The 24,453-nt window shown below is 43.1% G+C and overlaps 1 protein-coding gene across 1 annotated transcript; it reads right to left on the bottom strand.

Annotated features, from left to right (window-relative positions):
* Positions 1-15,881: 15,881 nt before the first annotated feature.
* On the bottom strand, positions 15,882-23,742 carry PTGS2 (prostaglandin-endoperoxide synthase 2). The gene is made up of 10 exons (XM_074907080.1): positions 23,499-23,742; positions 22,960-23,076; positions 22,704-22,847; positions 22,107-22,250; positions 21,546-21,727; positions 20,665-20,748; positions 20,248-20,494; positions 18,969-19,255; positions 18,658-18,805; positions 15,882-18,506 (listed from the first exon to the last, which is right to left on the bottom strand). The coding sequence occupies exons 1-10, from the start codon at positions 23,566-23,568 to the stop codon at positions 18,100-18,102; spliced, it is 1,830 nt and encodes a 609-aa protein (XP_074763181.1). The 5' UTR covers positions 23,569-23,742; the 3' UTR covers positions 15,882-18,099.
* Positions 23,743-24,453: the final 711 nt, after the last annotated feature.

The raw sequence follows: 24,453 nt of genomic DNA on the forward strand, positions 1-24,453 counted from the left end.
TTGCCCAGTCTCATGTTACATGTCCTTTCTTTCTCCCTTTTCTGTACCCTTCCATTGCCATCCTTCCTTTGCTCTCACCATGTCCTTTTTCCTTCTCTTCCCATGCTGTCTCTTCATCAATCCCTTTCTCCTCTTCCTCCCATTACCCAAACACCTCTCTTTCCTATAACTCTGCCTCCTTGTGATTTTTTTTTTTTCCTACACAAGGAAAGTAATCCACCACATTGTTGAAGCTTTACTTCTCTCCTGTGTTGTGTCTTTCTGAAAAGGAAGCCCTTCACATGAGGGTCTACGCTCTTTGTTTTGTTTCTGGATCACGAAAGCTGCTCCCCATGGAGGCCTCTGGGCACAATGACAATATAAATAGCGATAATTAATGGAGCATTGCACGTACGGAAGAGGTGGGAGAGCTGACGACATGAGGCTGACATTTGGGAATGTATACAGCCATTAACAAAAGGCTGCTGAGATGTTTCTCCTGCAGTTGCGGAAGCACTTACTGCTTCAGACTGGTGTTAACTCCCAGAAGTTACCCATTAACACACAAGCAAGGCACAGAGCTACGGGTATTTAAATATAGAAGAAATCTGTGCATAAGCGAGATTAATGACCGATAGCCTCAGATGGAATAAAACACGTTAGGCCAGGCCCTTGCAAGGTCTGCCCAATTGCCGTTAGCCGAAGTAAACACCATCCAAGGCCTTAAGGACTTGTTTTTTCATACAGCAATGTCTGTCAACATATATCCATTGGCAGTATGTGACAGACAAGCTCACAATGCAGTACTCGTTCCCACATCTTTCTTCCAAAACATCCCCACCTGAAAAGAGGTATTTCTGGGTTTCCTCCAACATACTGTGGCAACATGCATGGATGCACTACCAAGTGTGTCTGTGGCACTTCAAAATACACTGAGCCAATCAGTAAAAGCTGCCCGTTAAGATGTGTGTCTGCTCTGCACAGCCTTTACAGGAAACTTCTTGAAGTTTTTGTGCCTGCAGAGTGCTCTGGCAGAAGAAAGGGGAGTGAGGAGAGACAGGGCAATGGCAGGCAGTTCCGTGACACTGCACTACTATCAGGCAGCATCAGGTCTCTTATTTCTGGTTGTCCCCATCTTTGCTGGTGTCCATTGCCTGACCCTTGGGTGATACACTTAACTTGGTGTCCTGTATGGGTTCCTTTGAGCAGTGTATAGAAGGCGTCAGGGATTTCCTTGCACTTTGGCCATGCTGGAGTGACCCTCTCACATGTGTTATAACACTCTACTGTTCCCACCACCAGCACTGCAGCATCTCTGTTGCTCTGTGGTGGTAGCCCCAAGGACCACGGCATCACATAGAGGGGTATTTTTGTTTATATTCCCAAATTTCTCATAATTCTGAGATCATTTCCAAACATGCAGGCAGCCCGTCTCCATTTTCTGTCGAATAAAATGCTGTCTGGTTTCCTGCACAGGGGCTGCTCTGTGGCTGAACTTTACTTGGTGACTTCATGGTTTGGGTCCATGAGCGGCCTGACTCCCCAGCACTTCAGGGCTCCTGTTTTCCACCAGTCTCTGGGAATGACGGGGAGGAGGGAGACGTAATGGCATGGCAGAGCTTGAGGTCCTCACAACCTGCTCCTGTGCACCCTGAAGTGCATTGCATATGCCACATACGGCTAAAATGGGTTTGGTAGGAACAGTTGACTGGTTCATTACTGTATCTTCACAAGCCCACATAAGAAAGGCTAGCATAATAGTCTAGAACAAACAAACAGGGTTGTTTTTGTTTGGTTGTTGGTTTTTTTTTTTTTCCTTAGCCAATTTAAATGTATTTGTTTTGCTTCCCAGAGGCACTTTTGCTGTGCTGTCAGCATGACTTTTTGTGCTTGACAATGACACTACTTTGCATATACAGTGAATTTTAAAAACTTTCTCCTTGTTCCAGTTCACTTGAGGGTGATATAAAATACCTCTAGCCTTTCCTTAGGCTTTCATCCCCCAAACAACTTATATATACCATTTTAAACATCTTCTTTTTTCTGTGATAATTTAAGAAACATCTTTCAAGTGGCACAATCATATTTTGGCCAGGGTGTTTCTTTTTAGAGCATGATGGGCCTGGGTGTACACTGTCCTGTCCAGATGATGCTTTCTCAGCCAGCTGGCCCCAATAACTCTATTACAGGCTCTCCTTGTACAATATTCATAGTCTCTTTTGTTGCCAAAAAATTTCCCTGACCTCTTGCAAAACTGACATTAGTGCTGCTTCGCTCCACTCTTCAGCACTTCTCTTCAAAAGGCAGGTTTCCCCACAGGAGGTGGGTGAGATGGGTTTGGCAACCTCCTGAGTTCCCCTGCTCCCTCTAACCCTTCACAAGATCAGGAAGAGCTGGGAAGGAAGTGGAAAGCCAGGATACGGCAGGTGGGTCTCGAAGACCTACAAGATGGGGTAATTCCCCCTAGGAAGGAAAGGCTCCAGGTGTAAATACTGGCATGGGAAAGGCAAGTGTGGTCACCAGAAGAATAAAGTCAACGTTTGACTACTTACCTGCTATCTTCTGGACCTGGTTGGCAACAAATCATGTTATAATTTGGGGGATGGAGAGAGTTTTGGAGATGTGAGAGTTTCACCGACAACTAGTGACTCTCCAGAGAATTTCATCAAGGGGCAACTGAACGATCCTCGAATCTTTTCTATAATTGTAACATCTCATTAACTTTCCAACCCAAAATCGTTGTTTGTGCTGAACTCCATATTTTACTTTTCCAGAAAAGCTGCTTTTGCAGACAAATTCCTTTCTGTGAAGTATGAGGCCGATTATGAAGTGAGAAAACATTTGCATGGACTAGTGGTAGGCAGGAAAAGATCTGTGTTCCTATAAAAATTCCTCCATTTTATGGTGGAAGAGAAATGGAAACTTAAAGTTGTATTTTTTTAAAATGAAAAACTAAAGAATAATTTGGTGGGGAAAGGGTGATCCTGCAACAATGAACTTATTGGTAGTTAATGTACTTACATGGAGGATTAAGGCATCACAAAAGCTTATCTTGAGCACTTGTGCGAGAGCCTTTTCCACAGTATAAACCTCCGCACTAGCTACCAGATGGAGGGGAGGGGGAAGGTCTCAGCTGTGTTTTGACCAAGAAATTCCTCACTAAACCTGAGAAATATTTCCCAAGGAAGGTTTAGTTGAACTTGGCTTGTTTCCATGAAAATACTACATTCCAACAAAAAAGAGATTTGTCTAAAAATTTCCACCGGGCTCAAGCAGAGACATTTCCTCGCTTCCCAGAACATAAAAGAGGTGAAAACAACCTCATTTTTTTCTGGCGGGGGGCAGGGGTGGGAAGTGTCTTCCAGTTCTGAATGAATGTGTCTCCACATGTCCACTTCTTACTCATCATGAGTCCACTCAATACGCCTGATATTATTAAGCAAAATAAACTTCCGTTTAAAGATGTATTTGTCTGAGATCAGGAAAAGTCCAGGACTCAGCTTGAAAAAGGTTATGAGAGTTTCTGCAGCACTGGCCGTGGCCCTTGACATCTGAAAAGAACTACTTTATTTTGTCTGCAAACAGTGCTTTTTTGTTTAAGGACTATGTTGATGGAAGGGTTAAAATTTGGCTAGTGATACAGGGACTTTATAAGTAGATTGCAAATATATTTTAAAAAATTTTAAAAATTGAGAGTAAAATACCATTTTGCTTATCTAAATGTTGAACTCAACCACGGGAACCTTAGCACTGCCCTTTCATGGATTTTTCCTGTTGTGTACCCCTGTTATCATCAATATATTTATTTTAATATTGGTTTCATTTCACCTGTTTTGACTTCTGATATCATTGTGAAATAAGGCTGAAGCCATTTATTGCCTCATATGCATTTTTTTATCTTAATAGGTTTGAATTTCTTTTAAATATTAACTTTACTTCTATTCATTGAAACATTCCTATGTTATATTCTAAATTAAAATTGTTCTTTTTCTTATATTCTTGTGTAAATAATAAACAAGAAGCTTAAAATAAATCTTATCATATGCTGTTCTGGAGTATTTTAAATTATGAAGATTAAAACTTGGAACATGTTTCTTATAACTTTAACAATTAGATTCAGAGATGCCTGCCAGTTTCTACCTAAACAGCAATAAACAGAAAAGAGTTAAACTGGTTTTGCAACTGATTTTTGTTTTGCCAGGGCAGTAAATAGCCCTAAATATAGCATAAAAATTAGACTGGTTTCTTCTGCCACTTGTCCTTGCTGTGTTGCTGCATTCCTTGAATGGGAATGCATGCTCCTGCCTGTGGGATAGTGTGTCTTTAAGATGCAGGCATGTACACAAACACACATGTGTACATGTACACATGTTATCTCTGGCATCTGCTGAGGAACTCTGGATGGGTGGGCAGCTTTTACAGAGGTCATTTCATAGAATCATAGAATCATAGAATCATCTAGGTTGGAAAGGACCCTGGAGATCATCTAGTCCAACCGTTCGCCTAGCACAGTTCCCACCTACAGCATATCCTTAAGCTCTAAATCGACCCTACTCTTGAACACCTCCAGGGATGGGGACTCCACCACCTCCCAGGATAGCCCATTCCAACGCCTAACAACCCCTTCTGGAAATAAATGCTTCCATTATCCCATTCCCTCTTGTCCTGTCACTTTCTACTAGGCTAAAGAGGCTCAAACCCAGCTCTCTGCAGCTTCCTTTCAGGTAGTTGTCAAGGGTGATAAGGTCTCCCCTCAGCCTCCTCTTCTCCAGACTAAACAATCCCAGTTCCCTCAGCCGCTCCTCATAGGACATGTGTTCCAGACCCTTGACCAGCTTCGTTGCCCTTCTCTGGACATGCTCGAGTAACTCTATGTCCCTTTTGTAGTGAGGGGCCCAAAACTGAACACAGTCATCAAGGTGCGGCCTCACCAGCGCCAAGTACAGGGGCAAGATCACTTCCCTGTCCCTGCTGGCCACACTAATCCTGATATAAGCCAGGATGCCATTGGCCTTCTTGGCCCCCTGGGCACACTGCTGGTTCATATTCAGCCGGCTGTCAATCCACACCCCCAGGTCCCTCTCTGACTGGCAGCTCTCCATCCACTCCTCCCCAAGCCTGTAGCGCTGCTGGGGGTTGTTGTGGCCCAAGGGCAGCCCCCGGCATTTGGCCTTATTGAAACTCCTACAGTTGGCCTCAGCCCATCGCTCCAGTCTATCCAGATCTCTCTGCAGAGCCTCCCTACCCTCGAGCAGATCAACACTCCCACCCAACTTGGTGTCATCTGCAAACTGACTGAGGGTGCACTCGATCCCCTCGTCTAGATCATCAATAAAGATGTTAAACAGGAGTGGCCCCAAAACCGAGCCCTGGGGGACACCACTTGTGACCAGCCGCCAACTGGATTTAACTCCGCTTACCACAACTCTTTGGGCCCGGCCATCCAGACAGTTTTTTACCCAGCGAAGTGTCTGCCTATCCAAGCCACAAGCAGCCATTTTTGCCAGAAGAATGCTGTGGGAAACAGTGTGAAAAGCCTTGCTAAAGTCAAGGTAGACAACATCCACAGCCTTTCCCTCATCCAATAAGCAGGTCACTCTGTCATTGAAGGAGATCACGTTTGTCAAGCAGGACCTGCCTTTCATAAACCCATGCTGACTGGGACTGAGCATCTGGTTGTCCCTCAGGTGTTGCATGATGGTGTTTAGGATGAGCTGCTCCATCAGCTTCCCGGGCACCGAAGCCAAGCTGACAGGCCTGTAATTTTCCAGATCATCCTTCCGACCCTTCTTATAGATGGGCGTCACATTGGCCAATTTCCAACCAGTCGGGACCTCCCAGTCAGCCAGGACTGCTCGCAAATGATAGAAAGTGGCCTGGCGAGCACCCCAGCCAGCTCCTTCAGCACCCTTGGGTGTATCCCATCTGGTCCCATAGACTTGTGTATGTCTATGTGATGCAGCAGGTCACTGACTGTCTCCTGGATTGCAGGGGGGTCGTTCTCCCAGTCTCTGTATTCTGGCTGTGGAGGCTGGATTTCATCAATACAACTAACCTTGCTATTAAAGACTGAGGCAAAGAAGGCATTAAGCACCTCAGCCTTCTCCTCATCACTTGTTACCATGTTTCCTCCTGCATCTAGCAGGGGATGGAGACTCTCCCTGGACTTTCTTTTGCTACTGACATACTTATAGAAACTTTTCTTGTTATCCTTGATTGCAGAGGCCAAATTAATTTCCAGTTGGGCTTTAGCCCTTCTGATTTCCACCCTGCATAGCCTCACAGCCTCTCTGTAATCACTGTGTGTGGCCAGCCCCTTCTTCCAAAGGCTGTAAACTCTCATTTTCTCCTTGAGTTGCAGCCAAAGCTCCCTGTTCAGCCAGGGTGGTCTTCTCTGGCGTTGGCTTCTCTTAGAGCACCTGGGGTCCGCCTGCTCCTGAGCCATTAACACTTCCTTCTTAAAGAGCGCCCAGCCTTCCTGGGCCCCTATACCCTTCAGGAGAGTCTCCCAGGGGATCCTTTCAAGTAGGTGCCTAAACAAGACAAAGTCAGCCCTTCTGAAGTCCAGGATGTCAGTCCTGCTTAGCTCTCTCCTGACCTCTCTAAGAATAGAGAACTCTATTATTTCATGATCGCTGTGCCCTAGTCGACCTCCAACCTCCACGTCGTCCACCAGCCCTTTTCTGTTCACAAAGAGGAGATCCAGCAGGGCACCTTCTCTGGTTGGTTTACTCACCAGCTGCGTCAGGAAGTTGTCTCCCACACATTCTAGGAATCTCTGGGACTGGTCTTGTTCTGCCGTGTTGTATTTCCAGCAGATGTCTGGGAAGTTAAAGTCGCCCACAAGAACAAGGGCAAGCGATCGTGAGATTTCACCTAAGTGCCTATAAAATATCTTGTCCACCTCTCTGTCCTGGTTGGGTGGCCTGTAGTAGACTCCTACTACAACATCTGCCCTGTTGGCCTTCCCCCTGATTCTAATGCAAAGACACTCAACCCTGTCTTCACTACACCTGTGCTTGAAGCAATCATAACAGTCCTTAACATACAGAGCCACCCCACCACCTCTCCTTCCCTGTCTGTCCCTTCTAAAGAGCTTGTACCCATCAATTGGCACACTCCAGTCATGGGAGACATCCCACCATGTTTCTGTAATAGCAACAACATCGTAATTTTCCTGTTTCATCACGGCTACAAGCTCTTCCTGTTTGTTACCCATGCTGTGTGCATTGGTATACATGCACTTCAGATGGGCCAATGATTTGCCCCCTTCTCCCTTCAAATCTAGTTTAAAGCTCTGTCAATGAGCCCAGCTAACTCCTGCCCCAAAATCCCCTTCCCTCTCTGGGACAGGTGCATCCCGTCTAATGTCAAAAGATCAGGTGCCCTGTATACGAGCCCATGATTAAAGAATCCAAAGCCCTGATGGTAACACCAGTCTTGGAGCCACCCATTCATCTGCTGAATTCTCCTGTAATCTTCCTCATCCATCCCCCCAACCATAGGGATGGAGGAGAACACAATTTGTGCCCCCGACCCCTTAAGCAGTTTTCCCAAGTACCTAAAATCTCTCTTCATTGCTTTAGGCCTTCTCCTGGTGATGTCATCACTACCTACCTGAAAAACAGGAGAGGGTAGTAATCCTTTGGTCTCATAGGGTAGGGAATGTTGCTGTGAGGTCCTTGATGCGGGCCCCAGGGAGGCAGCAGACTTCCCTATGAAGCGGGTCTGGTCTGCATATGGGGCCTTCGACACCCCTTAGAGTGGAGTCATCCACTACAATGACTTTTCTGGAGTTCCTTTCAGAGCTGGTTTTAATACCTGATCTGAAGTGACCTGGCCTTGGTGGACCTTGGTCTTCTTCATTTGTCTCATTTTCTTCCTCATTCTCTTCTTTGTTCAGAAGATCCAGGGCCCCAAATTTATTGTGAAGGGGCACCATGGAGGGTGAGGGAGGTGGGGAGAGGATTTTTCTGCCTCCCCGATCAGGGACCTGTTTCCAGCCTCCCTCGTCTCTTAGTGCCCCTCCTTCTGCCTGATAGCAAGAGGGTGAGGGATTATCTGCCTCATTTGGAGCTTCCATTACACATTTCTGTAGTTCTGGTTTAAATCTGGAAGCTTCTCATCTGCAGTTATTTGTCTTCTCCCTTTCTTTTAGGAATGGTCATCATATTCCTTCTTAAAAACGGGTCCAAAGGCAGTAACTACATTTAGGGCAGGGTAGTAGTTTTATAGTAGAAATGAAGGTACCTATAATGATGAGAGAAACAGAGACACACCTTAGTCAAACCTGTCAAGGACTGAAGATCTGGTGTCTGACCCCAGAGCTGCCCTTCTTTTGTGCCAGAGGATGGACCAGATTGCTCCAGAGGACCCTTCCAGCCTAAGTTATCCTGTGATTCTACCACTGCTAGCTGTATTCATTGTTATTGCAAATTGCACGTAAAGCATTTGCCAGAATCACAGTTAGCTGCAAGACCTACATACCACAAAAATAATCTGATAACACTTGCTGGTAAAAATTTAAGCAGTTATTCTGGTAAGTGAACATTAGCATGAGATTTTTCTTTCTGTCGGGCACATACAAAATGTTTACCTTCTAAGTAACACGAATATGTCATATGCAAAGAAGGTGCTGTATGGCTATTAGCACTTCAAGCAAAAGTGGATTTGCTAGACAGCTTTCCATTACTCAGGAAGACTGTCTTCCCACTTTTCAGTAAAGAGAAGAAAAATCTTAATTTTTCTACTTCACTACTATTGTAGGATACCCCTCCTGGTCCCTCTGCCCAACCAATACCAAGGTCTTCTGCACTGTGCTGTAAGATGTGCAGATAGAGGTAGCAAGCCCAAAGTCTGAATCCCTGCAGGAGGTTCCAGCTGGTCACCTTCACCTTCTGATAATAAATGTGTGTTGGCCATTGTTAGACCTATTTAGGTCATATCAGCTTTGTCTGGAAAAAAAGTGGACTGCAAATCTGAATTTTCGCATTGCTACCATCAAGCAGTAAGCTTGTATCAGTGGGACCGTGATGAATAAAAAAACCTATGTTCAACCTTGGCTTCATTCCTTGCCTAGTTGACAGATTTCTATAGATTGTCTCCTCCCAGTAGAGGAGAACAAAAACTGAAAGTTATGCACTGCGGTTAAAAGCAGAAAATGTAATATTTTAGCTAGATTTAGATTGGTAAAAACCAGCTAAATAAAATAAGCTAAAATGCAGAATGTTCAAAGAAATTAACTTTTATGCAACTCGTTTTTCAAGTAAATGCACTTTACTTCTTATCATCTTACAGTCTGTGCCCTAAGGGTTATGAGAAACAGGGAATGTGGTAGGGAAATGAAGAGAGGATTTTGTTAAGGAACTGAAAGCATGCAATCATTAAGTTATTTTTGATTAAATGTCAGTAGTGGAGTAAGGAGAACTTGACCCAATTTGAGGAGAATTGAGCATGACTGTGACCTGGAAGGTGGGGCTGGCTTTGTGCAAGTCACGCAAATCTAGACTAGCCTAAAATCTGATGACGGATTGCTCTGTCAAAGCTTTATTCAAGTGGGTGCATTTATGGCCATTTAATAATATGGAATCATATTCATACTCTCCCATGTTGCCTACCCATTCATGTGGTGAATCATAAGTAATCTAACTTATTTTCTAAAGGAAGGACCTTCCTGTGAAAATGGAGCTAGAGACAAATACAAAAAAAAAAAAATTAGTCACTCGAGAAAATTTACATCTTTTTCTGACTTTCAGTTCCCCCAGTAAATTTTATAGTTATTGAGAATGAGCAACCAGATTTAACGTGACTGGGAGTAGTACATCCTCCTCTCAATCTAATTTTTTCTCAGACCAATCATTAGGAAAGTGCTGAAGCAAATAGTTCCTCAGTCTTCTGGTTCCTGGTATGTAAGTGAAGAAGAAAAAAAAAAATTTTTTTTTTAAAATCTGTATTAGGTGCTGGTCTTGTAGTATTTCAGTATGACAGAAAAGTAGAAGTGACAGAAATCTCATGGGAACCTTTTCTAGTGAGCTTCCCTGTCCATTTTTGCAGTCAGGAGATGCAGATAAGCTCTTAATTTTTTCATAACTCAGTTCTAAATATGTTACACAGTTACAGAAGGGTTTTCCTTCATAGTACTAAGCGTCACAAGGTGCTGTTTTATGTTGAATGACATCTGATGATTTTTCATCTCCCTAACAAATTACATAGGAAAATGGCATTGTACCTGTCCTTCTGTTGTATCCCACTGAAGATGGAGACTGGAAAGAATTGCTAAAACAGCTGCCCCTTGTATCTAGAAAAAGACATACACTTTTCAAATGGTGTTTGCAGCAGAACAACACTATTCAAATCAAGTGCAATTTCAGAAATGTCAAATTTGATGTGGTAACTGAAGTAATTGTAGATATGACTGTTGAATAAGCAAATATCTAAGAGGATGGTGGTAAATGTTCACCTGTTTGCATAGAAAGTTTAAAGGGAGTTATGAGAAATTTTTGTAACCAAGGGTGACCAGGGAAGTGACTTTAAAGGGGAAATAAACTTCCTAAGAAATGAGGAACCTTGAGGAATTTAATTCTCTATTCACAAAGCCATTATATGAGAAATGGTTTTATTTTTGCTGTTGCTTTTAAAAATCAGTCTGCAAAAAACTATTGATCTGGGTTACTGGTAAACCACTGCCTCCTATTTTTTCTGTATCTTATTTAAAGTCATATTTTAATTTTGTCTTACACATTTGGCACCTACTTACTAAGTGATACAAGCACTTGCTGGCAATCTGGAGGAGCCCTGGACTCCAGAAGATCTCTGGAGATGCTTTCAGAAGTGCTACAGAGTTGCAGAAACCAAACCTCCAGGTTCCACCAAAGCAGAGTTGTTTTTCAAAGTCCCATCTCTCATTAAATGTTCTGATGATATTTTTGTAGCTATGGGAGACACTAATTTGGTCTTAATGGAAAGAGTTCACTTCACTCCCTAAATTCTCCTCAAAACGAGGCAAGCGTTCTTTCTTTGGAAAATTCAATACCATGTTTTATCCATCTCCATCTATCAAGTAGAAGAGCTGTTATAATCTAATGAAAGCCACATCTGATATAGAGTGAAGATTATTGAAAAAAATCCAAGCTTATTTAATACACAGTATTGTCAGCTTGGTTTTAGGATGAATTTATATATTTGGCTTGATCTGTAAAAGGACCTTCCATTTCATGGTCAGGTTGAGAAATCTTTTGTTTGCCATCAAGACTGGGTCAGTTATGATGAAAACACTGAAACATTTCCCCTAGCAAACAGTGAAAAGAAGCTGGTTTTATTGTTCGAGGGCCAGAAATATGTCCTGAATTTGTCTGAAATTCTTCCAGTTTATTGGACACTGAGAAAATTCAGTCCATTTCTGATTAAGAAATGCATTTTTTTCTGCTTTCACTGAAATTCTCTCTGCTATAAAAATCTCAGTCCTGATTTACTTGGAATGGTCTCTGCTTCTTCTGTCTCATTGGACCTAATACCTTTTTAACAGCTTCCCTAAGACGTGATTGGATCATCTCGTCTTACGTCTCAGCCTTATGTAAGAACTAGTATTTCACAGCTGAGCCAGCTCAACTCATTCTTGTTTTAATTATTACCTATGACTGCACTTAGCAACTCTGCTATTTGTTAGGCATGACTAATTAATATTGTCTAGGCAACAGGCTCGAAAGCCACAACTGAAAGGGTATCAAGTTGTGTCAGTTCTCAGGGTCAGGTTTTGAAGTGCTGGAGAATGTATTTGGACTAAGCATCATGGCTTTTAGCTGTGCTTTGTTGCTCTTCCACAGTTCACTGAATTTTGGGGGGCTTAAAATCATACTGAATGATTGATGATTTTGCAGTCTCGCAGACCTGGTTTTTTACACCAAAACTATGTTGCTTCTCAGGGTCTTGGTCTCACCTCCCATTTCTGAAGACCTGCGAGCATAAATTCAGAAATATCCTTATTAGCAGCCATAAGTTATGGCGTTATGCTAAAGCCAATACAACTTGCACAATGTTTCCTTGATGAATGCTTCTGAAAATATTTTCTTTGGGTAGATCTTCATGGTATAGGGGAAAGCAGGATGACATGACAAGCCATTTGGGGAACATGCCTTCTCCAGCTGCCACCTGGCTGCTCCACAGTACTCAGGGTGATGGGCATTGCTTTCACTTTTTTTCCCATTTTAGTGTGTGTTTAAAAATTTTCATGTGCTCTCATAGAAAAGTCTACCACAAATGCAGTCCTTTTGCAGAAAATGAATGGGTGTTAAAATTACCTGTCAGCAGGGCAGGTTTGAACAAGGATGCTTGCACACACCTACATCCACTACTCTGTAAGCCTGAAGTAATGAGCTACACCTGGTTACCATGAAAAACTAAAGTGCAGAGCAAGAATACATTTGCCACAGGATCATCCTTTACTTTTGGTGAGTATTTTTGGTTTTATCCTGAGACAGGAGAGTGAACTACTATTTTGTTACTGTATTAAGTAAAGCTCTGAAACACTTGCAAGCAAGATGGTCCTAGTTATATGACACTTGGTATTTTCCCAGTGCCCTTCTGGTAACAGCTACTAATTAACAGAAAATAATAATATTAGGATTACAGTTGGTTAGAAGATGCAATGTATTTTCAACTTTCTGTAGATGTGCCCTGCAATGGGCTAGATCTTGCTGGCATGCAGTGGGTTGGTTTGAAAGTAGATGCTTTGAATATTATTTGCCTTCTTCCCCCAGATTTGGGGTTTCTGTATTTTGCTTTCTGATGGCTAATACCTGCTGGATAAATTGGCTTGGCTTCTCCAGAACCAAGGATAAGCAACCAGCATGAGTCAAACCTTGAGAGGTTTGTACTCTGCCCTCTCCAGATGGTAAACTAGTGAGATCTCACAGGCTTTCATATCCTATTTCTACTGATGGTGCTCAGCTCCCAATTTGCCCAGGCCACCTCTGATTGGTTTCTCAGGCTTTCACATGGCTGTAAGTGACTGCTGAGATTTTCAGTGCAGTCTCAGGATTTTCACACAAGAAAATTCCAGAAAGGAAAATTTGTGAATTTCTTGTGCTAGCTTTTTCTTCTCATTTTCTTGACATCTGCTTTCTTGTCTCATTCCTGAATGGCAGAGGAGAAATGTAGTGGTTTGGATTTTTTTTTGATTGTGACCAGCCTCTTGCTAATATTAATGAAAATGTCTGGACTTACAGACTAAGTAAACACAGGAGTCACAGGAGATTTTAAACTAGTTTTAAAAAATAAGTATCAGAGGAAAAGAAATACAATTTTAAACCAACCATGTTGCCTCTTAGTATAATATTATTTCTGAAGTGAAACTCCAGATTAAAGGAAGAGGAGCACTCAACTCTTTCCAAGGAGAGTTTTTTTCATATGATGTTTCTTTGTGATGCTGCTCCATTTCTGCCTTGCATGGTGTTTCTCATGCCTTTTAGCAAAAAGGTTAGGATCTCTCCATTCACCTTCATTTCCATAGTTAGAATATATAGCTACAGCCTGCTCTTTTCTGTCGTATATATATATTCTTACAACTTGCAGGTTTTTTCCTTTCTGGTCTTTCAAAGGAAACAGTATGTCTTTGTATTAAGCTTTTCCAGAGCTGTTCACCTATTTAGTAGCTGTGAACAGGCAAGGAACAAGTGATGCATCTGTTCCCCTCTACCCAGGTTCTCCCTCCTTCTTACTCTTCCCACAGCTTGGTCTAACTAACTATCTGTTGACTTTTCTGGATTGATGCCAAAAGCCGAAGGGGTATTTTCTTGCAAAGCAGAAGCCGCTTGTGATAGAAATGTTTCCTGAAATCTGGGTAAAGCAGCTGCTTTGGGAGCATTAGTGCTCCAGCATAAAGGTCAGTGCACCTCTAGCAAGTGTATCAGAAGTAATAAACCTGGTCAGATGCCCATGGGGCTCCAACTCAGCGCCCATAAAGACCTCTTACACAGTGGGCAAGCAAGCAAATGACGTACGGCAAAAGCTCTCGGTAAAGGTGATGGTGTACAGTGACCTGCTCCCAAAGCACGGAGCTCTTGTGCTCCTTGATGGACCTCCCTCCAAGGATATGAATGAAATACTGAGCCCCCCTCCTTTACCACATTGCTTTGGGTGAAACAGTTACCTCAACCCAGGCTGGAGAGCAAGTATTTCACCAGGCAGGTTTCCTCTGAAGAACATTCTTGCCTTTTGTATCATCAGGACATGCCCCTGCTCAGAGGGAAGGAGGAGCTCCTCCACGATCAAACTATCTCATATTTCATGTGCCAAATCCATCCGGACTGGCCCTTCCCTAATTAGGGCAGCAGTCACCCAAAACACCTTCTCCACAGATGACCTTGCTGCTACCTTCCAGCTGCTGCACCTTCCCATGCACTGCCTCACCATCATGGTGGCCACGGCCAAGCCTGTCCTCCTCCTGCTGAAGCAGTTGGCTTCATCTTCCCTCACTCTCTCAACTTCCCCTCAAAACATAAACATGTCAGAAATTAATTAACATGCAGAGCAAATGAGTTGACTGATTATTAAAGAAAAAAACCCCACATTGCTCATACCTGGCCTGCACATGCCTCTCTTCACTCACAGCCTCCACATGCAGCCAGGAGAGAGACTGGGGTGATACTTTTGGAAGGGTCCTCAGGACGTTGCATTTTTGGGGCTGAAGATGGTCACTGAAGTGATGAGGCCTGAGTTTTCAGTTGAGGATAATTGCTGGAGGTATTTAGGTGCTGCAGTACAATAGGAATGCAAGGGAACTGCACACTGACGAAGATGGGAGGGAGCTACAGAGCAGAGGCAGGACAGTCATATTCCCAGGGCTAGACAGCCATTGGGAATATAGAGCTGTGGGTCACTGGGATGAGCTTTGGACCAAAGAGGATTTTGGGTGGTTGGAAGGAAGGTGGCTCTGAGTAAAGGACAGTGACTATGGGGTTGGTCACCAGGAAGAGGCTGTGACAGGACAGAGCACCAGTATGACCAATGAGGGAGTACTGGAGACAGTCACCTATGGGATGATGGGGGGAGCTAAGCACAGAAGGGTGGTGGAGGGGAAGTTTCATCAGTGCCTGGGTGGAGGGTGTAGGAGTTGACTGAGGCAGTACAGGGTGCATGATGCTCTTGGTTGTCTCCTTCATAGGTTCCCCTCATTTCTTATCAGAGATGAAAACATAGAGAAGAGACTGAGTAGCCTCAGAGGTGGTTTTTGTAGGAGGAACACATTGCACCAACTCGTACAATTCCTGCCTGTTTTTATTAAGCAGATCCCTGCTCTTGTCTTACCCCACTGCCCCTCACTCCAGCTTGCATTGCTCCTTGCAAAGTCAGGCAATAACTGCGATAAAGGTAACAAAGCAGGACCCTTCTGCAGAAGGAAGAAGTGGCTGTCACAGCTTGACTTTGCTGTTGGACAACAGGGATGAGGCATCACTGCTGAAATCACGCTGTCCAGTGGTTGCTGGTATCCCAGTTTGCCCTGCTGGAGCATGCTAAGCTCAAGAGAAAGGCCTGTGGATTGCCCTTGTGCTCACCAGTGGTGAAGGAAGGGTGGTTACACCAACTTGGTGTTGTGCAACTTCAGTATTGTCCTTTCCCTGGGTACTTAAAGAGAGCAGTGCCAGCATCTTTACTGCAGTGAAGAGCAGCTGCCTTCGAGGGATGTCAGAGTGAAACCCTTTTCACTGGTGACTACAGGGAAAAAAAAAACCTATGTAGAGGGTGGATAACTTAAGTTATAGCCATCCTGGGTTTGGGATATGAGAAGATTTAATGCTGTTAGTAATTCCCTGGAATTCTCCATTTAATCTTGAGGGGCAATTAAGATGAAAGAATTGTTTCATAAAAAATATATTGCTGAAGGAAATCACACGCAAATGAGCTCATACAGGTAATGTTTTCAATTTATTTATATAAACAATTGCATTTTAAAAACATTCTTGTCCTACAAAAATAAAGTGAAAAACAATTCATAGAATTTTAAATAAATAATCTCAAACATACACATTTATCATGAGCAACTTGAACCCAGCCAAACCCAGCACGATGGGTCACAGAGAAGTGACTGGTGGAATGTGGCTTCAGAGTACAAAATGCAAAGTGAACATGATTCCTTTCTGAAGCAGTTACAACTTAACTCAAGTGCCATTGTCTGAGCAGTTCCTCTTTACCTGCCCCCCCAATAACTAGATGGGTCCAGACTCGTCTTCCTTGTTAACGGCAGAAGGGTGCTCTCAAGAAGTGTGTTCCAAAGACAGAGCTGAATGACAATCACATGTTTAACAAGCATATGCAGTGCTGACCACCTTTCCATATAAGGTCACTGAAGTTTCCCCTTCTTCATGCTTCAAATAGATAAAGGAAGGCAAATGCCCTGCTTTCTTCCAAAGCATTCACCCCAAAGACCACCTCAGACCAGTCACTGGTACTGATGGCTGTCAGAGACCTTGATTCAGCTATTCACACCAACAATCACTAACTTAAGGTAACAGCATAAGGTAATCAATGTCTCTAAACAAGTCAACAGAAACAGAAGTCACAGTCAAACTATACTACTGCCATAGCCGTTAGAATGCACTAGCCCCTACAAATGTTGGGGAGATTCAATGAAATACAAAACTCAAGTCCTTTTCCACAAATAGTTAAGGAATACTGGGCAGCGGTACAGAATACCAGGTTGCTGCTCTGTTCCAGTCTGAAGTGACTTCTTTTTACCTATAGTTCCCTAGCTGTTTTTATAGGAAGATCATCTTCTACATTTCCTCTCTAGAAATTAAAGAAAAAAGATACACTTATATGCAAAGTTTGAGGTGCTGGTACAAGATCCTGTGTAACTTCTTACATGCCCAGTTGAGACAAGATATTTAAGTGCTGGATCAGGACAAATATGTCTTCGAGATTTTGTGCTAGCTAGCCCGTTTTAATTAAGCTTAAGCCACTTACTCAAAATGCCTCTGTTTATAAATGATAAACAAAACATTATCCCTCCTCCCCCCAATAAACAGAACTATAAATCACAAGTATGGCTTGTGTACAGAGACATAAACCTTCAAGTCTCAGCACCTTGCAGCTTTGCTAGATCTATTCTGTATTCATTTCTCTGCTGTGCATGTTTACACAGCTCCTCAGTTTTCACTATTCCCCAATAATCTCCATGTTTTGGTACACAAACCTATACTATAGTCACATCCTTACCTAAAGCTATACTGTCCATTTGTCCTTAAACTGACAGATATTAAAATTATATTATCAAGTAGACCAGAGAACTACAGCTATGAAGAGTACCAATACTTTGGACAAAGGTTAAGACCTCTGCAAACTTGCACAATAAAACATCTGCATCAGAATACAAGTAGCCTTGTATTACAGCCTGAGAGAGAGCCTTCTTCTAAGCTCAGTACATTATCATCCTCTTACAAATAATACTTCCGTGACATATGCTTCAAAAACAAGTACAATCCAAAAGTAGTTCTATTTTCTTTAAATAATTAAATTAAAAAAAGTATAATGCCACATGAAAGCAGATTTACATATAAAAACAAATATAAGTTACTATACAAAGTGCCTTATTTGCAATGAGGGAGAGGTAGTATCAACAATAAATGCAATGCATTTTCTGACTACATGAGTGAGTCTCAAGTATTTGTATTTTTTGTTAATCTTTGAGTGCTCATACTGAATAAATTTTTTCTGACAGTTTTCATTGTCAGATTTTCCTTGTACTTTTAGTTCAACAGCCTGTTTTCAAGTTTAAGAAGTTGCTGAGGCAATAACTTACTTTTTTAGTGTTATGTGAACTATCAAGTGAAAAGACAAAAAACCCACCAACACCCTTTGTCAAGTATTAAAACAACATTAAAAAAGTTGGAACCTTTGTCCACTTTGGAATACATAGTTCTGTTACAGAAGACTTTAAACAAGGGATTCAGTACTGTAGAGCTCAAACACAGAAAATCCCTTTTGTAAATGGATGCCTTACCTGAGTAAGGAATCTAGGGCAACCCCCACAACAAAGATGCTCAAGGATTTTTTTTTTGGTTTTGTTTTTAAACACTTTAAGCTATAAATAGAATAAATTACGTAGTTAAATAAATATATGGATTTTTACAACTCAGCAGATCTCTCTTTCAGTAGTAGCGTGGGGTTGATATCTTCCATTGCTGTTTTTGAGGTACTAACATTAATAGTTGCTTCTGTGGGTTCAGGATTTAAGATGTGGAAGGCAGTGAAAGGACAGCCTTTCACATTGTGGCAGACAAGCTTCTGTAAGGAGGCAGTATTGATTATTTCAAAGCCCACTTTTCCACCGAAGGTGCTAGGCTTCCAGTATTCAGGGGAGCAGATTGCATTTCCCATCAGTCCTTTCAGAGAGAACGGTGCTCCAATCTCTACCATCGTTTCACCAAAGATGGCACCTGGTCGTGGCTTTTCTACGAGAAGGCCAGGGTACAGCTCCATAGCATCAATGTCTCCATAAAGCTCTTCCAGTTCAGCTGCCATTTCTTTTTCTCCTGTAATTATTGACAAGAAAAAACCGTAAGTGGAAAAATCCTATTTTCATTGCAAGACTATCCTGTTCGAGTCCAGTAATAGCACTGCAGGACTCCATTAGCCATTTTAAGAAAAGAGCCCTTGTTTGTTAGAAAGGATGAAAATTGTTACCTGTAAGTTCTTCAAATGATTTGAACGGTTTCAGCATAAACCGTTTCCTGTACTCATTCAAGGACTGGTATCTCATTTGTCTGCTTTGGTCAATTGAAGCCTTTGCTACTTTCTGTACTGCAGCAGGAACATTTTTCCCACCAGCAACCTATTTAATAAAGATGAAAAGTAGTAAGATCTCCCTGTAAGAGTCATGAGAAAGCTGTGCTTTTATAGTATATGATTAGTTTTGAGTAGCTTTGTTCTACCCTCCTGTCCCACCCCCAGTTTAGGTCTCCATTGGATCAGTAGCAACTTGAGAAAGTATGTACCCTGCCAGCACTTTGCTTGGAGAAAGATTTCACCATATGGGAAAGGCCATGTTCCAGCATTATAGAGTTGTTGTAGAGGAACTGCTGGAAAGTGTACTCCTGGTCGTTTATCTGGAAAGTGTCAGGCAGAAGTGGGTGCCAGTGGTAGAGAGTATTGAATTCAGCTGCAATTCTGTTCTGATATTGAAATCGTTGGTTGAACAGCAGCTCAGGATCAAACTTCAGTTTGAAGTGGTAGCCACTCAAGTGTTGCACATAGTCCTCAATAACGATCTTGATTGTCTCTCCTGTTGGTCAATTAAATAGAAGAGAATATTGGTACTGGTTCCCTAAGAAACTTTAGGTGGTTAGCCTGCTGAGAGAAAATATAATTTCTGAACTGTTCTAAGGAAATACTATTGTTATCAGGGTAACAAACACTTCAGCATTCTGTAGTGTCTTCTAGAAAACAATTAATATATTTTGTGTGACTAAGGGGTGGAACAGAACTTAAGCTCCCAAGAGTTTTTGGCTGTGGTAGAGAAGTGTCTTCTCCCGCCTGCTCCCCACCCCCAAGATACACTGCCTTGTGTGTTCCACAGGACAGCACACATCAGTACCAACAGTGTGTTCAGTTAGACAGTACTCCCTGGGATACAGAGAGGAGATACTGAAGAAAGTTTGTATCTGAAAGCAACTCTCAGCTTTTGAGCTGCTTAATACAATTGTCTTTGTTTACTGTTTCAAACAGTTTGGGCAAGGTCTTTTCAAGCTTAGCATAAATCACCATTTACTTAAGGTGGAAAACCACTGAAGAGACAATTAGACAGGAGAAGTATGTAGAATTGTTTTACATAACTTCCTGAACTTTAGATTTAATCACAGCCTTTCTTTTAAAGCATACCTGAACTGAGCCAATCACAGGGGACAAAAAAACCCCCACAGAAAACCCCACAGGATCTGGGAGTCTGAGGTCATCTAGCCCCACATGCTTTCTCTCTAAGAAGTGAACCTTAGCTTACCTCCCGCCTTTTCACTGTTTTCAGTTCTGTCTCCTTTAGATAAGGGAATTAAACACCACTTGGCTCAGTTTTCTTCAGTTCTGTTGTTAACATAGCCAGGAGGAATCTGTATCTCAATGCAACCCCAGTGACAGGACACAAAGGCTCAGATGTATGCTCTCACACACCAATTTAAGTAATAGCTTTCCCTCTGACTACACTGACTGCAGCAGGTAAGGGGTAGAAGTGCCATGCTCAAAGAGAAGGTTAGAGTTGCACGTAGAAGAAATAACACTCACCTATCAATATGAGTCTGGTAGTTTGGAACAGCTGCTCATCATCCCACTCTGGATGCTCCCGTTTCAGGATGTCACAGACCCGGTTGTGTTCCCTCAGCCATATTGTAGCATACATCATCAAGCCTGGGACCAAACCAAACACCTCCTGCCCAACAGAGAACTGCAAGTGTTCAGGTACATGAGGAGGGTAGATCATCTCTGCCTGTGTGTCCTTCACTGTTGGTGGATACATTTCTCCATCAATCATCTGCCATGGAGAGGGAGAAAGAAGAAAGAGTCATAAGTTACGATGCTTATGAGTTAAGCTGTGTTGACTCTGTTAGTACTGACTTTAGACTTACACTTTAGGTCAACTACACCATGCACAGAGCACTAGTTGTGGGAAGTATATGTCATCCAATAAGGAGGAAAACGTACCTGATATTTTAGCTTTCCATCCTTTAGAAGCCTCAGTTTAAGTTGTCTCTCCAGAGTCTCTCCATAAATATGGTTCAAGTCAACCTATAAAATAAAAGCATTTGGAACATGAAGCCAACCTGCATTTGCTTCTATTTTAGGATATGTCCCACTTCTATGGATGCCACTAGTTCTTTAGATGTTTACCTTTTAATTATATTATTGTTACTGTATAAGTATTGTGCACTGATATTTAAGATGAAGCCAAATTATTTCCTGGCAACTGGAGCCATCTCTGTGTAACAGCAACTTGTTAAATTGACTGTCTATTTAAAAGGACTCTGTTTAAAGCACCAGCAGCTTTCTATTATGCAGACAGTTCTCTGTATATACACATCTATTTTATAGCTTTATTTCAGACATACACATTACATTTATATTGAAGAACTTTGTCCAAAGGCTGCCGCTTTTGTAGATAAAAAAGCCTAAATCCAAGTCTGCTTTTGAAGTTTTTTAAACTAAGTCTCTTCAATTAGCAGCACACAAGATACTTCCCAGTGCTGGATACAGCTCTTGGCAACTAACCGAAAGAGTCCAGAGAAGTTCTGGGTACTCACTAGATCTAATATGCTTTCAGTGAAAGCAAATTCTTGGGAATAATAAAAGTGTGAAGATATTTTAAACAGAACCACATGCTTTGCACAAGTAGTTCTGACTCAGGAAGAGATGTTATCGAGTGCTAGAATTTTGCCAAAGGAGCCGTTACAGTTTGTGGCAAACAACATTATACAGTATGTGCACTGGTGTTTGTGCACCCAAACAACCTGTAAGGTAACATTCTAGCTGCTCAGTATCTCCTGAGAACTAAGTGCTGTGTTCAAGTTACAGAGCTATGTTCGTACCCCATGGCCGAGAGCTTTGGTGAAGCCAGGTCCTTTCTTGTGGTCCGTCTTAAAGAACTGATGAGTGAAGTGTTGGGCAAAGAATGTGAACATCACATTTGTGCCTTGTGGGTCAGGAATAAATTTTCTCCTTAGCAAAAACTTCTCCACAATCAGCTTTGAATCTGGGAGCTCTTTCTTACCTGCAAGAGAAAGAAGCAATGAGATATTCAAGACAACCATGTTTATGCAATACTTAATGTTGTTCCCAACAACAAAAAGGCTTTCGATGTATTATTGAAGGGTAGCAGCATACAAATAAGAGGAATTATCTGCTTTTCTGTGCTCACTTTCTTGATTTTATTAGAAAACTCTATATTCCCTGGTTTTAGCACATAACTTAATAATGAGAACCAAAACTTATCTTTAAGAATAGCCATGTTTTGGATACACTGTGTAAAGACTCAAAAAGCCAACTACACTGAAAAAAAAGGCTAAAGACAAGCAGGTCTCATGGTATCTTCTAAGAGGACAAGTAGGAATTCCTAGAAGTGAACATGACATATCTGGTTTATTCCTTACCTTTAACACCCATTGGTGTTGGACAGTCAAGTCCTACTGGTGGAAGGCTTCTTGTGTAATAGGAAAGATTGGAATAAGCTTCCCAGCTTTTGTAACTATAATCACTGTTGTAAGTTGGTGGGCTGTCAATCAAGTGTGATCTTGCTGAAAAAAGAAAAAAGCTGTCATTTCTTTTGATCTGTACATTTTAGTCTCAAAAACTAAATCACAAGGCTTTATCTTTTCCATATATTTTTTCAGCAGTTGCATGGACAAATTTCACATATGTCAAGTCAGCTACTGATGTTAAATGGGATTACAGTTACTGAACAACAGGACTGGGTCCTGGATTATCAACTGGATCCAACTATTAACATGAATGATTTGGCGTGAAGTTTATGCTGGCAAAATCCTGGATACTATTAGAGATTAGAGCAAAATGCATTTTCATTTCAAAGCATGTTTCATACAAGTCTGCATCATGCAGAAATCTTACATTTTGTTTAGAGTGTTTTTACCTTAGTGCATTTTAGCTTGCTAACTTTATATATGGACCAATCAATTGCAATATTCTGGAATCCTAAAATAAGAGAACTAGAAAAGACAAGTAATACTTACACGTTAATACATATCTCATAATAGCATCTCGTAAGAAGGGAATGTTGTTGATGATATTCCAGGCTCCTTTGAAGTGGGTGAGGATGTAGTGGACAGTGTTTGGTGAAGGTTTCAGTGTTAGCCTCAGCCATGTGAAGAATTCCGCTGTGAATATTGATGGAAAGATTACTGTAAATTAGCTATTTAGAATAAACTGCAATCCTGGAATCAATTTCTCAAATTTCATTTCCATGAAAAAGAGATTTAAGATACTCACGTGTTGTACAGTTTTCCCCATAATATCCTGTCCTTGTACAGTCACATTCATACTGGTCAAACCCTGTGGTCATGCATACTCCTCTGTTCTGACAGGGGTTGGAGCAGCAAGGGTTGGCTAGAATGAAACCAAATGCTCCAATTAGCATCTCACAGAGCTACACCGGTATTCTCACTCCACTGAACTAACTCTTCAAAGTTAGGTAGACAACGCCCTTAAATTCAATGCTTATCAGGAAGACAGAGAGCGAGGGCATCCATTCACACTAGCCGTTGGGCTACTACAGGTAATAGTTATTAACAAAAGCAAAGGAATTTGTCTGGCAGCAGTAAACCTCCTCAGGAGGGCCGGATTATCCCACAGAGGCCAGCGGCGGCCTGACACCCTTCCCACCACACATCGAGCCCTCGAGAAGTCACAAAGAATACAGGATATTAAAAAAGCTAAAAGTTAACCCATTCCGCTGCTGGAAAGAAGAGAAGTCCCGAGGCTCGGTTTGAATCGCGACTGGCCCGCGGCAGGGCCGGGCCGGACCTCACCTGCGTGGCCGGCAGGCAGGAGCGCGGCCGCCAGGGCGCAGGGCAGGAGCAGGGCGCAGGGCAGGAGCATGGCGCGGCGGGGCTGCGGCTGGGGCTCTGCGGGCACTCGGCGACGAGAACCCAGTGCCGCTCCCAGGTAGACACCCGCTTATTTATCCCCGGCGCCGCCAGTGAGTCACCCCTCGGCCTGCCCGCCCTCCCGCCGGAAACGATGGGGGATTCCGTCACGCTGCGGCGGGGGAGGCGGCGGCCTTGCCCCCGTCCCTCAGCCGAGCCGCCGTCGCGGCTCTTCCCGCCGGGAGTCCCGTCGGGCGGGCGCTGAGGGGAGCAACCGCCCCGGGGGGGGGGGGGCTGCCGGGGTCGCCCGTCCTTTTCGAGTCCCCGGCGGCCTCGGGGAAGAGAAGGAGGAGGATGCGGCGCTGTGGCGGAGGCGGCTCCTCCGCGCCCGGGCCCGTCCTGACCCTCTCGGCGCCGCCGGCGGCTCCTGAGGGGAGGGCGGCGGGAGCCCCCGAGCGGCGTCCGAGGAGGGGCCGAAATCCACCACCCCACCACCCCCCCCAAGTCTTTAACCCTCCCAAACTGCCCCTTTTCCAAGTGATGTTTTAAAAATGCAGCTCGTTACCGCACCTGCCCGCGGTGGGGCTCTGCCGCCGGCAGGTTCCTCCACCTGACAGAGGGCAGTGGGGACTGTCCCCCGGCTGGAGCAGTGACAGGGACAGCGGGCAGGTACCGCTGGGATCCTACCGCCGTTTGGGTTCCCCCCTCTGTGCGACTCAGCCGTGAGCGCTCTTGGGAACGCGGGGGTGAGATTGTTCACGAGAGAATTTTAATATGTTAATTAAACAAGTGCTTGGGGGACTTTTTTCTCCATATATGTGAAAGAGGGAAGGCTGCAGAGCGCTTGGGTTGGAAATGAACGTGCACAGAGCGGAGAAATGAACACTGAGCGTATTTA

Source organism: Athene noctua, chromosome 5 (genome assembly GCF_965140245.1).
Source record: "Athene noctua chromosome 5, bAthNoc1.hap1.1, whole genome shotgun sequence".
Taxonomy (NCBI): Eukaryota; Metazoa; Chordata; class Aves; order Strigiformes; family Strigidae; genus Athene; species Athene noctua.